The sequence below is a fragment of the Artemia franciscana genome, chromosome 9, assembly GCF_032884065.1.
Source record: "Artemia franciscana chromosome 9, ASM3288406v1, whole genome shotgun sequence".
In the NCBI taxonomy this organism is placed as follows: Eukaryota; Metazoa; Arthropoda; class Branchiopoda; order Anostraca; family Artemiidae; genus Artemia; species Artemia franciscana.
Genome location: NC_088871.1, coordinates 29226334 through 29243198, shown reverse-complemented (window position 1 = coordinate 29243198; position 16865 = coordinate 29226334). Strand labels below are relative to the sequence as shown.

The following is a 16865-nucleotide window of genomic DNA, read 5'->3' as shown; positions in this document are numbered from 1 at the left end:
TTTATATAAAAGGAAAATGTTGTGTCAAAAATACCTTCTATAAAATGTGTGATGTCCCTGTAATACTCTCATGTATTTTTTTGCTCTTTAAACGTATTTGAATGTGACCTCATTCACATAAAAAATGTTTTTTTTTTCAAAATTAAGGCTCTTAAGTATAGTCAGCCGAAAAGTGCTATATTAAAACTAAACAATTATTCAAAGTTGAGAGGGGGAAACCTAAAATCTTGGAAAACACTTAGAGTGGAGGGATCGGGATGAAACTTGGTGGGAAAAATAAGCACAAGTCATAGATACATGATTGACATAACCGGAATGGATCCGCTCTCTTTGGGGTAGTTGGTGGAGGGGGGGTTAATTCTGAAAAATTAGAAAAAATGAGGTATTTTTAAATTACGAACGGGTGATCAGATTTCAATGAAATTTGATATTTAGAAGGATATCGTGTCTCAGAGCTCTTATTTTAAATCCCGACCGGATCTGGTGACATTGGGGGGAGTTGGGAGGGGGAAACCTAAAATCTTGGATTGGTGGGAAAAATAAGCACAAGTCCAAGATACATGATTGACATAACTGGAACGGATCCGCTCTCTTTGGGGTAGCTGGGGGGGGGGGGTTAATTATGAAAAAATAGAAAGAATGAGGTATTTTTAACTTACGAACGGGTGATCGGATGTCAATAAAATTTGATATTTAGAAGGATATCGTGTCTCAAAGCTTTTATTTTTAATCCCGACTGAATCTGGTGACATTGGGGGGAGTTTGGGGTGGGGGAACCTAAAATCACGGAAAACGCTTTGATTGGAGGGATCGAGATGAAACTTGGTTGGAAAAATAAGCAGAAGTCTTAGGTACGTGATTTACATAATTGGAACGAATCCGCTCTATTGGGGGGAGGGGGTAATTCTGAAAAATTAGAAAAATGACGTATTTTTAACTTACGAAGGAGTGATCGGATCTTCATGAAACTTCATATTTAGAAGGACCTCGTAACTCAAATCTCTTGTTTTAAATCTCAACCAGATCCAGCGTCACAGGGGGGGGGGCAGTTGGGGGGGGGACCGGAAATATTAGAAAATACTTAAAGTGGAGAGATCAGTATGAAACTGGATGGGAAGAATAAAAACCTGTCTAAGATACGTGACTGGCATAACCGGACTGGATCTGCCCTCTTTGGTGAAGTTGGGGGGGGGGGGTAATTTTGAAAATTGAGGTATTTGTAACTTACGAAAGGGTGACCAGATCTTAATGAAATTTGATATTTAGAAGGATCTTGTGCTTTAAAGCTCTAATTTTAAATTCCGACCAGATCCTGTGACATTGGGGGGAGTTGGAGGGGGAAACCGGAATTCTTGGAAAACGTGAAAATTGGGATATTTATATCTTACGAATAAGTGATCGGATCTTAAAGAAATTTGATATTTAGAAGAAATTCGTGTCTCAGAGCTCTTATATCAAATCCCGACCAGATCTTTTGACATTGGGGGTAGTTGGAGGGCGAAATCATGGAAAACACTTGGAGTGGAGGAATCGGGATGAAGCTTGGTGAATAGAATAAGCAAATGTCCTTGATACGTGATTGACGTAACCGTACTGGCTTTACTCTCTTTGGGGGAGTTGGGGGGAGGGGTTCAGTGATTTGGTGAGTTTGGTGCTTCTGGACGCGCTAGGACGATGAAAATTGGTAGGCGTGTCAGGGAGCTGCACAAATTGACTTGATATAGTCGTTTTCCCAGATTCAACCATCTGGGGGGCTAAAGGGAGAGGAAAAATTAGAAAAAAATTAGGTATTTGTAATTTACGAGTGGGTGATCGGATCTTAATGAATTTTGATATTTAGGAGGTCATCGTGACTCAGAGCTCTTATTTTAAATCCTTACCGGCATTAAGCCTCTGATTTTCCTTTTAAAGCAATCTATTGATTCTCAGAATTTTGCTAGAGCTCTTATCATATGTGACGGGCTCTTCCGACCCCGTCACAAGTGCCATATGAGCTCTTAGCTCTTGTTTTTCAGGGGTGATCTTATCGACCCAGTGGTTCTAGAATATCACGAGAAGGATCTGTATAACCGAGATTAAAAGCCCTAGTTCCCTTTTCAAACGACGAAAAAATTGGAGGGCAACTAGGCCTCTTCTCACGCTGATTTTTACCCAAAGTCACTCGATAAAAATTTTTCGACGACTATTTTGTTTAGCATAGTCGAAAAATGTAATAACTATGTCTTTGAGGATGACTTAATCCCCAGTGGTCCCCGGGGGAAGGGCTGCAAGTTATGTACTTGGCCCAATGTTTACATACAATTTTTGTTATTGGGAAGTATACAGACATTTTTAGAGGGGATTTTTTCCAGTGGGGGAGGTCGTGCGGAGGGGTTACATAGGAATATCTTTCCATTGAGGAATTTTTCATGGAGGAATTTTTCATGGAGGAATTTAATTTTCCATGAAAGAGGCACCAAATTTCCCAGCAGTATTTAAAAATTTTGATCAAAAAGTAATTAAAAATCAAGTTTTTTTTCAACTGAAAGTAAAGTTTTTTAGTTTACTCGCTTTTCTAGCACTTTCAAAAGAGTTATTTATTCTAATCATACGGTATTTGCGACCCAGGGGTTATTCTTAAAGAATTGTAGCAAAATTCAAACTTAGTGTTTAATTTAGCTCTTTACTATCCTTATTGAAAATATATTTTGTGAAGTAGTTTTTGAAAAATTAATTTATGTTCGTTTTTTATTGACAGTCTTTTTATTGGAAGAGAAAAGAATGTTTTAAATATTTTTTTTCTATAAGAATCTTTTAGGTTCAGGCTACTATTTATACATACATACATACATATATTTATTTCCCATCAAAAGAAACAGATGGAGTATAAGATAAAAAAGCACACACAAAAAAAAAAAAAAAATATATGCTAGAGAAAATTTTTCAACAATTTTTAAAAACGACACCATTTTGAAAATCTGGACAAAGAGGAGGCACCATGCTCTCCTTTAAAATATATCAATTAGATATTTCATTGTAGACTTGATTCAATCCCGGGCTAATCCTGAAGGATTACACGCTGAGAGGCTACCTTTCTGAGCACGAACGTACCAAATACATTTTCTTAAGAAAGATATGAGGAAAGAAATGACAAGGGATTGCTCTTTAGTGGATCAACAATATTCCTATTTGTCTATTCTCCGTAAGTCCGTGTTCCCAGATTTGCTAAAGCAAAAACTGAGCCCTCCCACAGAACATAACCAAAGACTCCACGCACTGACTGAAGAATCAAGCTATTTGTCTGAATTAAAGGAGTTTATATACTAAAAGGATTCTAGTCAGAGTTTAGCATTGACCATTATCTGAGCGATGAAAGTTATTTGGTTTTAGTGAAAAATCAAAACTAAAAAGTAGAAATGAGGAATTACTTTTCAGTATGTTTGCTTTTTGCAATAGCTGTTTCTCTGGTACCGTCTTGGTCAGAAGCACTACCGGCAGGTTCCAGGTAGTTTTGTTTTCCTGCATAGCCGTTTGACGGGCCTTTTTCTTCTTAAACTGGATTTATAGCTTAAAATTATCAGTAATAATTTCGTCACCAAGTTTTTTGGATTGACACTAAAAAAACATTTCATTCAAAAAATTTAATCATGTTTCTATATAACAGATATTTAATTATGCAATTTGCACATTGTTCAATTTGTTAAGACGCTATAGGAATAGACCCCTCAAAATGGCGTTGGATAGAAATTACAAAGGATTTTTTTGTATCGAAAGCACTGATAAGACTCTTGTCTTCTTCTTCTTCCTTTTCGCCACTGATGGACCCTCACGAAGAGCTGTTTTAGGGTTCATTTAAACGCTAATTTTCATGTTTATACTTTGGATGCTATTAAGAGCGAACGCTATAAATAACGTCATTAAGAACTAATGACGTATAATTAAGTTCAATTAACGATGATTTATATTAATAATATATTGGGGCCGTCAGGAGGGTTGGGGAGGTGAGATGTATTGTCAGAAAAGCAATCATGATATTTGGAAAGAATATCAAATACGAAATATCAATCAAATATATGATTGAATCACAGAATATCAATTTTCTGTAAGCTATATTAGTCGAACGTCGTAAATTCTTTTAACGTCCTTTAGATTTTAATTTTAGTTTAAAGTTCATAAAGGATAATATTTAATATATTTAAAAATTTTCATCTAGAGCTCTTTAAAGATGCCACGGATAATATACCCCATACACTCTCCACATGACTAAATTGTTGTTCTTTAAAGGGAAAGTTTAAGAGAAACACGAAATAAAACCTGTACTTAATGCTCTATTTTACAAGAATTCATATTGACTTCCATATTTTTTTTTCTTAAGTTGAACAACGATTTTCTTGTAAAGTTTATTGTATTTTTTTTTCAAACCTAAAAAAGAACAAAATGAATTTAAAAGAACAAAAGTTTTATGGTGAAAGTAAAGAGGAAAGTTGAAACTTATAAAGAACAAAAATTAGCGCTCCGATGTTTGTACAACACGATGTCGAAAAGCTTTTTAAAATAGACTTGCCCATAATATTTCTTCATATTTGTAGAATTCTGAAACACTGGTGCTTCACTAAAAACTAATCTTGTTCGAGTTTCTTAGAGATTGCGAGTTATATATTAAAATTTATTGATTTCATGGCCGGTAGAAGACTATTAGTTTTATAGGTTTTCCTGCAGGGTACTTAGGAATTTTTCTGCTCCTAATCCTGTTTTTTTTTGCGTTGATTCTGTGTTTTCAGTAAAGCACTAGTTTACAAGCACAAAGCATTGCCTGCTTAGAAAATGATATTTTTTCCTTTTTGGAATTAATCTTTATTTTTTGTGATTGTACGAAGTTGATACCCAAGGTAATCAAATAGTTCCGATAGAACCAAAACACGCACTCCCCTAAAAGTGATTATTGAGAAAATGAACTTGGTCAATAATCAATTTAGTCAGCCCTTCTTGGTTCAAATCAAGTCCTTTCTTGGTTTCTGCAGAATGAAATCTGTGCAGTCATACTATATTACTAAAATGCATGAGTTAAATCTGTGGGCAGTCTTAACATATTTGTACCGAGTTCATTTTAATTATTGTTTGTCTGCATATCAAAACTAAAAGAGACATATTTTTCTTCCGGAACAATTCTATCGGTTACAAAATATTAGTAGAAAGCCCTGAATAAAAAGTTGCTAAATTTTCCTTATCTCAGATTAGTCAAATTTGACAGTTTTACTTAAGCTTTGAAACCCAATGGATTTGAAAAACTTGTACTCTGAACTAAAAAGTATTGCATACTTTTTGAAAGCATAAGATTAAAACTGGTAAAAAGTAACAAACAAAATAGCCAAGAACTACTTGTTCTGATGAATAGCATTTCACAACTTGCTGTATTTTTGTGGCCACGAGAAAAAAGAAAAGCAACTGCTTTATTAATGATAATATGATATGTCTATGGATAGATTAATTGCAAGTCGGCTCTCCCTATACGTAAATCAAAGAAAAAAACGAGACAATTTAGTGATAGTACAGGAACACTAAAACTTTCCAAAGGAAGGATTAATAATAACCAGGAACGTCAATTGTTCTGGGAAAACTTTTTTTTATTTGTTTTAATTTCCATGCTTTTGTTGTTGGTTAATACTAAGGATACTTGTGAAGTTTTTCTTTTTGGTTAATTGCTTTACCAAAATAGTTGGACGTAAATAAATTATATTTTCTATTGGGGCTTTAAGTGCGAAAAGATTTTAGTGGAACGAAAACATGACGTTTTTGCCTACCCCACTCTATCACAATATTAGAAATCCCCTTGCTTGTTTCCCTTTCTTTTCCTATGCGACCTAAAAACGTCAACCCTGGCCAAAAGGCTATTTTCAAAATGTTGCAAACAAGGTGTTTGGATAGACTGGATGCATATAATGGATGCACAATTCAATGTATAGTGGCCCCCTCCCTCCCACACCATCCTGTCAACATTTTCTGAAAGGACTGACTCGATGCCTACGTTTCCAAGATGTTGCGAATATATAAAATTGATAACTTAGTAAAACGAAAAACACTTAGAAATTTCTATCTGATCCTTCACTGTTCTAGTGTCTAAGAACAACAGTTCTTTTTTAATTTTGTTTCATTAGAAACTTACGTATTAGAATAGACCAACATTTCTCTGGCAGATACATTTTATAGAATAGGCCATGTAATTACTAGTTAGTTTATATAGATTATGAAAATTTTGCTTTACTTTATTTTTGCAAGTAATAATTGCAAATTAATATGAAAAAAAAAACACTCAGAAATTATTCTTTGTCGTATATTTACGGTTAAAAGATTCAGGTAATAAAAACTTCCCTAATTATTTTCAATGTAAATGTTATGTTTAATTTTGTTTAAACACATTTATTGTTCTTTGATTGACCTCAGTAACAAACTGCTTATGAACTTTCAGTCCCTTTGGAACTTACAGTGTGCAAGCGTTTTGGTGATTCAAAGACACAATAATTTAGCCCCTTCCCTTCTCCCAACTCAAAGTTTTCCCTCGCTCTTTACGCTAAAGCTTTTAATTGTTTTAAAAAGTAGAATTGTGGCAAAGAGTCAAACTTTAGCGTAAAGAACGAGGGATTGCGGAGGGGACAACCCATTTTATATACGGAGTAATTTCTGTTCGTTTTAAGTTTTAATGTCGCTCCTTACCTTCAGCTAAAAAAATTAGTTTTTTTTTTTATTTAATTTCTGAACGTTTTTGAATTAATGCATGTTTGGTTTTGGCTCTCCGCACATAAATTATTAAAATGAAATTGGTGTATTAATTCTTTTTTTGGCTAAATAGCTTTCTCTTAGTTTTAATCAAACGATTTTGAGAAACAAGGGGTGGAGAAGGAGGCCTAGCTGCCCTCCAATTTTTCGGTTGCTTAAAAAGGCAACTAGAACTTTTAATTTTTAACGAACGTTTTATTAGTAAAAAATATACGTAACTTATAAATTAGCAACTTACGTAACAAACTTTCATAATCTTATATTTTATTGTGTATACAAGGGGGTTTGTATCCTCGTTAATACCTCGCTCTTTACACTAAATCTTAAGCTTTGTCCTAATTCTTTAAGAATGACCCCTGAATCAGAAAGGCCGTAGAATAAATAATTGAAATTACTAAAAATACTTTAGCATAAAGAGCGAAGTATTTATCTCCTCCTAAATACCTCGCTCTTTATGCTAAAGTATTTTTAGAACCTCTCATATGTGTAATAATCTCTGTTCGTTTTAAGTTTCAATGCTACTCCTTCCTTTCATTTGAAAAAACGTTTTCATGTTTATTTTTCATTGTTTTCTTATAATAATGCTAGAAAATCATGCGCCCTTTTCATTGAACTTTTCTTCCCTCATGACAGATTCCTCCAAGAAAAGATCCTCAAACATAGCCCCCTCCCCTCAGCCCCACCCCCCAAACAAAATAAAATTCCCCTGAAAACGTCTGTACACTTCCCAATAACCATTACTATATGTAAACACTGGTCAAAGTTTGTAACTTGCAGCCCCTCCCCCAGGGATTGTGGGGGAGTAAATCATACCCAAATACATAGTTATTATGGTTTTCGACTATGCTGAACAAAATGGCTATCTCAAAATTTTGATCCGTTGACTTTGGGAAAAAAATGAGCGTGGGAGGGGGCCTAGATGCCCTCCAATTTTTTCGGTCACTTAAAAAGGGCACAAGAACTTTTCATTTCCGTTAGAATGAGCCCTCTTGCGACATTCTAGGACCACTTGGTCGATACGATGACCCCTGGGAAAAAAAACAACAAATAAAGACGCGCCCGTGATTTGTCTTCTGGCAAAAAATACAAAATTCCACATTTTCGTAGATAGAAGCTTGAAACTTCTACAGTAGGGTTCTCTGATACGCTGAATCTGATGGTGTGATTTTCGTTAAGATTCTATGACTTTTAGGGGGTGTTTCCCCCTATGTTCATAAATAAGGCAAATTTTCTCAGGCTCGTAACTTTTGATGGGTAAGACTAAACTAGATGAAACTTATATATTTAAAATCAGCATTAAAATGCGATTCTTTTGATGCATCTATTGATATCAAAATTCAATTTTTTAGAGTTTTGGTTACTATTGAGCCGGGTCGCTCCTTACTACAGTTCGTTACCACGAACTGTTTGATACCTTTGAAATCCCCTGAAAGTCTGAACTTAACTCCCCTATCAGTTCCTGAAATATTGCAGATACATCACATTGAATACTTGGATGTATATAATGTCTTTTCATTTAGTTTGTTATCTTTCTCAACATTCCCACAAGATTTCAACTTAATGCCCTTTGCCGTTTATCAGGTATTCCAGGTATACCATTTTAAAATCTGGATGCACATAGTGTCTTTCGATTTAGTTCAACATTCCCCTCAATATTCCCTGAAAGTTTCAACTCAAAACCCCTTAGCTGTTCTTGAAACATTGCCGATACTTCATTTTAAAACCTGGATGCACGCAGCGTTGTTGGATTGAGTCCAACATCCCCTCAATTTTCTCGAATCCCAACTTATTACCCTTAGTCATTTGAAAGATATTGCAGATCCACCATTTTGACAATTTGGATACGTATAGCTTCTTTTAATTTAGTTCAACAGTCCTTGAATATTTCTTGTAAGTTTGGACTCAATATTCTTCATCTTTTTTTAGATATGGCAAAAGCCCCACCTTTCCATGTTTAAAAAACTTTATCAAGTAATAGCCAATTTGCAGTAGTGGCCCTTTTCTAACGGCTCGTGGGGTTTATATCAGCCCAGAAGGCATATTTACGGAGCCTTTCGACAGTTTTGGACAAAAGTACTATCTAAAAAATTTGATCAGATATCTTTGGAGGTTACAGGGGAGGGCGGTTAATGGAAAAGGGCAACTGAGGGGGAATGGTTGCCCTCCAACCCCTTTTAACCCCAAAAATGGACATTAAAATTGTTATTTTGAAAATCGATGAGTTCGCCCGACATTTCTACGACAGCCTCTTCCATATGAAAGGGTTTCAGAAAAAATAACCCATTGAGCTTTGTCTCAGAAAACCGACCTTTTGTCACTAACTAAATTTACCTTAGGGATCCAGAGAGTAATTAAAAAATCAAACAATCTACAAATTCATAGGTACTAGCATAACAAGCATAACAGAAGCATAATAGTATATTTCTTTGTTTTTGCATGCTTACTTAAAGCTATGAAAGTCATGAAAATGTGATTTTACTTTTTTCCTTTTCTCCTAGGAGCCACAATTTATACGTCTATCAACCAAAAGATCGGCCCATTTTTCATATGCTCGCAAGACTGGGACACGCTTTAAGACAAGGGAATAATTTGAACAGGTAAGTACAATATACCTGCTATGCACAAGCAACCAGAAGACTGAATCAAAATCCGATAAAATGTGTGTTAAAAAAAATAGTGACCAAAGAGACATATAAATGCAAACACCTCCGTCAAATTTTTCTGGAAGAGGTGACAAAGTCATATAGTCGTAACACTCACTGGTATACGAATTGTTACATTTTGCATGTGTTTTGTCATCCAAGGAGAACAGCTCAGCTTGCATTTATACAAAGAATATGAAAAATCTGCTAAAAATAAAAATCTGTAACTCCATGTATTCTCCTAATTTTACAATCTATAAACTTGATATGAAATGTTAATTTCAGCTTCATTGACGAAAAGTGACCCTTCGATTTCAGATTCATTGGTAATAATTACAAGCACTGGGATATTATTTTTAGAATGGCCAGATCAACGGATTTGGTACTTGTCTATTATTATTCGAGAAGTGAAGTTTGATTAATGCTAAAGAAAAAAAAATATGATGAAAACAGAATACTTTATTGGCAAAATTGTGAAAACTAAAACTTGGAAGTATGCTCCCAGAACGCAGTGTTACACTTCCAAAAATGTTGCTTCTCTTAAGAGTACAAAGTCATGCTGTGTCCATTGACGCACTGTTTTGTTTTGGGCAATAACCACTTATCCTGGAAATATATAATTTGCCTGTTCTTCGGTCCTTGGCAAATTCCAAATCTTAATTTGAACATCCATGGCGAGACACTATATTCTATCATTAGTCAAAGCAAACTAACTGGTTTCCTCAAGAAATCGCGTTAATAATGAACTAGGTCAAGAATCGCGTTAAAAATTAACTTTTCTTTGTCTTTGAGACTGTCAGCCGACGCCAAAGCTCCCAATTTAATAATTTATAATTAACCTTCACAATTTTAGTAATGAAATATTCCATTTTCATCATATTTTATTGTTACCAAACTTTATTTCTCGAGTGTGTTCTATATAAAAGACAAGTACCAAAAACTGGAAATATTTTGGTACTACCACGACCGCGCTGATACCTAACCGGGCTGGGCGATACCACAACTGGGCATGGCTTACCTAACCAGAATTATAGAATCTACTCTTCTGCGAGAAATTTTATGACGTTATTTGATAATAAGCTGGAGCGTGATTTGCCGCGGGGCCAAGGGGACAGCTACGCTGGGTGTTTTTTCCTCAGTTGAAAAAGTTTAAAGAATAGGAAGATAAGTGTGTAAAATGTCAGAATGCCAAAGATTTGCAATTTCTGCCATCCATTTGGGGCCAAACAAAGAATGGGTCGTCCTTGAACGGGCTGAAGATAGGTCAGTAAGAAAGATTTAAAAGAATTGGGATATTTCTGGGAGGGGTAAAAAGTGAAGCTTCGAATAGACAGGGGTGGAATAGGACCGTGCGCAGTTATATTGGTCTCAGGTACCTAAAAAACTATTCAGACTAGTGAAGAAATTACTTGATTGAAATATTGGTCGTATAGTGTGTTGCTTATTATTTTAGCTAGAAGTATTAAAATATTTTCTGCCATTCAAAAGTGTTTCCTTTTATCATTGAAGAAAATCTGCTTTAGAAGAGTGACTTCCAACCTCAGTTTCGAAATTACTTTACTTTTTGGCATTCCAGTATCTTTCTGTGATTTCTTTTCCTTATAAGTATTGTGTAGTAAGTAGTATGAACAATAATTTTTTTTTTTAGCATTCTAGGTTGACATGGAATCGGCTTAAAAAAGCAAAAATGATTTTGTTTAAGTGAAAATTTTACTCCCTTTAATGTGAGCATTATCTAATATTCTTTACTCGTCTGGATGTGCGTTACTCTTAATACTATTGGACAATTTTCCCCCAAAAATATTTTTACAAACGTTACATTAATAATTATCACATGTTTCAAAAAAATATTTTTATCTTTTAGTTATTCACCAACAATGAAACGTGGTATCGACTTTGGTCTTGGACGAAGTTTTTCTGGTTCAAAAGCAGCTAAACATTACATGGGTCTAGCAGCAGCTAAATATGCAGTCGGTCCAGGGAAGAGATAGTCCCACATCGAATACCTCTTTGTTACACTATTTTCTTGATTGAATCTTTTGGGAAAGGGCAACGGCAATATTATTTTTGCAAAGAAATAAAACTTTATCGTTCATACTGTATTCTCATTTTTGAACCACGAGAAGGGCTTTAAATTATAAGCGGTAAAAGGTAGTGTCCTTTCCTGGGGGAAATCCGTATCCTTGAAGTATTCATCACTTGTATAAAGGCCATTTCCCTACCTTTAGGTTTATAGTATTTTTTTTTTTACTCCCTCCTCCCAAATAAAATGATTCATATTGAAACCCTGTATGACCCTGTGAGGATCATACGCGCAAAAATGATGGCTTGCAGCAGTATACGGACCAAATTAAGACATTCCAACAGTTTGAGCCATACTTTCAATTCCATGAATTACTCTCCCTTTATTCTATATCCCTTACCTTTCCCATAATAAGTATCATATCCGATACATGCAACCTTTACAACTGTCCAATTTATCCCAAAGGTGCATCCTGTTGACATGTAAATCATGGATGTAGCAACTGCTGCAACCTAGCAAAGAATAAACTCTAGCCCAAGATAGTTAATAATTTTCATTTGTGGTGGGTTGAACCCAAACCTACACGCACAAAAGTTGCTATATTTACAAACAAATCAGAAACTTAATATAATTAATTTCTGTAAAAAAAGGTAGATAGATTCACAACATATCCCAATGTCACAGATGTTGCTCTAGACATAGCAACTACGCCTTTACTTCATCTAGTAGCAAACATAACCAAATTCGAACTAGATTTTTATATGTTAAGAAAAAACCATCTCATGACTTGTTCAGATCATTCAACTTAAATGACATATTGGACAACATAACGGTCCATCAAACATTTAGATTTCCCCTACCAGCCAAACGAACTGGAGATATCTTCCATGGATTATTACCATGTAAAAGTAAGATTACATATTGTGGAGTTAAAAAACAGCCCTTCACTATTCCACAAATAGATCAACAGTCGATATATGACCAATAAAAAAAAAAAACAAGCTTTCCAGTTACTATTGGGGGGAAAACTGCTTTTATTAATATTGTACCAAGCACAGAGCACATTTTAATTGATCAAGATAGATGAAAATATACGCTACCTAACACACAATACTTTAAAGAGTCCCTGTCATTTAAAAATCTAGAATTCCCATATTCACTGCCTATACACAATGTAAATTCTGGAACCTGTATCCTAGAGATTTTCCTAAAAGAAACACAACAGGAAGATGTCCCAGAATCATGTGAAGCCCTAATTGAAGGAACCGAAAATGAAATTTCTGCTCATTTAAGAGTAGATTTATGGCTTTTTTCTATGCTCAAACCCTTTGCCGTAATGATTTCTTGTTAGAACAACATACAGAAAGTAGATCCAACCTATAGAAGAAAAGTAAATTTGAAGGATATGGGAGCCATTACAACAAAACAAGCCTGTTGAATATCTACTGAAGAAACCATAATCTGAAACTCATTTATAACGAAGAGCAATAGCCTGGTAAGCCTAAATATTACTCAATTGACGATACCAACTTAGGGTTCACAATCCCTAATGGGACAATAACCTTGATATAGGCTTTTCTACATGCTTTTTATAAGTAACAAAACTTAATATTAAATTAAATGCAATTACTGACAAAGCTACATTTTAATGTACACGTATTTTTTGCCAAAATATTTTCGACCGGCGTATCCTTTGAAAAGTTGCTTTTCTGGGGTATAATGTCATATATGATTGACTTGGTGCCAGCTTAGGAAAACACTTAAGGCTTTTGTCCTACAAGTAATGTATATAGAGGGGCATACCCACGGGAGGGACCCAGGGGTAGAACTGTTCCAAGAGGTTTTGTGTAGAAAAAAAAAACAACATTATTTCAAAAACAGATCCGACTTGTTTTTCAGACACAGCCTGTATGAAGCCAGGACTAGAAGCTCAGAAAAGGGAGAAGAAAACAGTTTGGAACCACGTACAATATTAAAAGAAGAATTAAAAGTAATCTTCCTAAGAATAAGAGCGACGTACGTAAATTCAAAGAACATAGTTCGAATAAGAATAAATATTTTGATTAGACATTTAAAATAATAATAAAAAAAAAATATACTGAATATTTCGATCACATGTATAGTGATCGTCATAAAAAAAAGGTTATTTCAAAAACAAATCCCACTTTTTTTTAGCACAAGAAACTGGGAATTTAAACAGCCTGCTTGAAACCAGTACTAGAAGCTCAGAAGAGGGAGAAAAAAACAGTGTGGAACCGATTATATGCATGTTACCGTGCATGCTCAAAATTGGTCAACTTTTTCAGTTGTATGCAAGGTTTCATGGTGAGGTTTTCATGGGTTAGGTTTTTAATCCATTTTTGAGATTTATAACCTAATTTAATCTAACCTAACCTTTACCATCAAAGCTTGCATAAAAATGAAAATGTTGCTGATTCCCAGAGCTAATTGAATCCAATCAGAGAAAAAGCAGTTTCGGACGTTCACCGGTGAATTTCGACATTAACCAGATTTTGGACATTCACAGTATCATACATATTATATCTATATATATAAAAATAAGTTGTCTGTGTGTGGATCTGTGTGTGGATCAGGTGACGTCATGTTTGTCCGCATATGACGTCTGAATTATTTCACACTAATACAAAAGAAGAAAAAAACTAAAAAAGGTAAAAACTACAAAAAAAACTAGCCGAGGAACTACTAGAGCAACGCAGAAGCAGACTTGCTGCTAAAAGAGAAAGTGAAAAAAGAAGGCGTGTCGAGGAATCAAAAGACCAGCAGGGAAACAGGCTTGCTGCTGATAGAGAAAGTAAGAAAAGAAAGCGTGCCGAGGAATCAGAGCAATCTGAAAGTTATCGCCTGGCATTCAGGTACAACCCAGTCGATGATTATAGCTTGAGTAGATGTGTTCAAATCGGGACAATGTCTAAAATTTGTCCCTATTGCAAGGCCTTGAAATTCAATGGTGAAACAATGGGAATGTGTTGCGCCTCAGGAAAAGTTAAACTTCCTCTATTGGCTGCACCACCAGAGCCATTGAAGACTTTCCTTACTGGAACTACGTCAGAATCTAAGCGTTTTTTGTCAAAAATCAGACAATACAACTCATGTTTCCAAATGACGTCGTTTGGAGCCCAAATCGAAAATCCAGATCAATTTATGTCTACTTTCAAAGTAAAAGGGCAAATTTATCATAAAGCAGGGTCCCTTCTACCATTCTCAGGCGAGAATCATAAATTTTTACAATTGTACTTCATCAGTGATAGAAATCAGTGACATTCAAAGAAAAATTTTTAATTGTAAGAAGACCGTTGAAAGAGAAATTTCTAATTGTAAAATGACTGAAGAACCTACAATGGCAACGGTACCACCATCGAAGTAGATAACCAGTGGGTTGTTCCATATTCCCCATTAGTCAAACGTCAACCCCAAGTCAAATTCGTGCATTGTTTGGCATCATTTTAACAACTTGCTCTCCATCAGCTCCTAGAGAGTTATGGGAAAATATAAGTCAAAAATGTCCGAAGATATACTCAATCGAAAACAGTTAGAGACGTCAGATATGACTTTTGATTTTACATCAGAAATTTATAACTACACTTTAGTTATTATAGAAGATTTGTGCGTACGTATGGCAAACAAACCTCTTCAGGATTTGGGAATGCCTTCACCTAACCGTATCGCTGCTGTTTCGACATGTGTAGAATTGAATCGTGAAAAAAGTTACAGTACGAAATCGTGAATCGTGAAAAAAGTTACAGCACCAAAGCTTTGCAATGGCACGCGACTTGCCGTAAAAAAAAAAACAATGGAAAACCTAATAGATGCCACAATCTTGACAGGGCCTTATGAGGGTGAGGCTGTTCTTATTCCTCGCATTCCCATGATTCCAACGGATCTGCTTTTTCAATTTAAAAGATTGCAATTCCCAATTCGATTAGCATTTGCAACCACCATCAACAAAGCTCAAGGGCAATCACTAGAAAAATGCGGTATAGATCTTAATACAGATTGCTTTACCAATGTACAATTGTATGTTGCATCTTTGAGGGTCGGTAAACCTGACAATCTATTTATACGCACAGACAATGGGACAGCGAAGACTGTTGTATATTCACAAGTTTTACGTAGTTAATTTGTATTGTATCTATCTATCTATCTATCTATATAAAAACGAGTTGTGTGTATGCATGTTTGTTTGTTTGTAAAAAGAGCGTTTGCATATGACGTCATTATTAGTACATACGGCTTTGTATATGGACAGACAATGGGAAAGCCAAGAATGTTGTATATTCGCAATTTTTACGTAGTTTGAAACACATATATAAATCTGTCTATATTCACAGGTGGGACATAGGGACACAACTACAATGGCGCGTAACTAATATGGCGCGTAACGACTTACGCGCGCGGGGTGGCTTGGGGGGAGGGCGCGAAGCGCCCCCACCAACTAGGTGTTGGGGTGGCGCGAAGCGCCACCCCAACAGCTAGTATATATATATATATATATATATATATATATATATATATATATATATATATATATATATATATATATATATATATATATATATATATATATATATATATATATATATATGAGTTGTCTGGGCTTCAATTTAACCTGACAAAACCCTATTCATATAATTTTTACAATTTCAAAATACGGATGCCTTGCGAATCTAAACTAAATATATTTCAGTACCTTCCCGTGCTCGATGTCATTCGCGGATCAACCAAAGTATTATGGCATTTGCTTTAATTCTCTGAAAATATCTTGATTTCCTTTCATAACAACAGTGCACCCGATTCCCCGGCTTTGTTCTGGTTTATTGTTTTTAGATCTTATCAACAATTGAATTTATGGTATTGCTCAGTATAACTTCATGTAACAATTGTCCACTTGTTTTACAAAATCACTACCGAAAGTAACATATTAAATCTTAGTAGCTCAACTTTAGGAACCATACTCTCAAAAGTTGAGATTTCAGATTCGGCTCAGTGCGTTGCTAAGCCATTCAAGAATACATCAGTCAGTTGTGGCTCTTGTTTCCGATCCAACATTTCAACTTTGCCTTTTTGCCAGTAAACATTCTCAAACATTGTTTTATAGAAGGGCGAAATATCCAGAAAAATACAGTGTATAACAAAACTCTAGAGTCGACAGTTTTCAGCGGTGATGACTTTGAGGCTGTCCCTGGGTCCTTTGCTAAGGGAGATTGCTTGTCTTTTATAGTGGCGTGTAGTTGGCTATCGTTGATTTAAATAAACATAGAATCATTCTAGAAATGTGGAAGCATCAAACAAGAAAGCTTGGTTAACGACACATTGAACATCCTACCAAATGTATCACCTAGGAAAAGATACTCTCAAACTTTTTCTCCTCAGGAACTTTAAAAGGAAGGAGTAGTCGTAAAAACTTAGATTATTTGTTTGGAAATTGA

At 35.1% G+C, this 16865-nt stretch overlaps 1 protein-coding gene across 1 annotated transcript; it reads left to right on the top strand.

Moving 5' to 3' along the window:
- Positions 1 to 3322: 3322 nt before the first annotated feature.
- On the top strand, positions 3323 to 11492 carry LOC136031244 (diuretic hormone class 2-like). Its single transcript, XM_065710648.1, has 3 exons — positions 3323 to 3484; positions 9252 to 9350; positions 11260 to 11492. Exons 1-3 carry the CDS (start codon positions 3396 to 3398, stop codon positions 11384 to 11386), a joined length of 315 nt encoding a protein of 104 aa, XP_065566720.1. The 5' UTR covers positions 3323 to 3395; the 3' UTR covers positions 11387 to 11492.
- The last annotated feature ends 5373 nt before the right edge of the window (positions 11493 to 16865 follow it).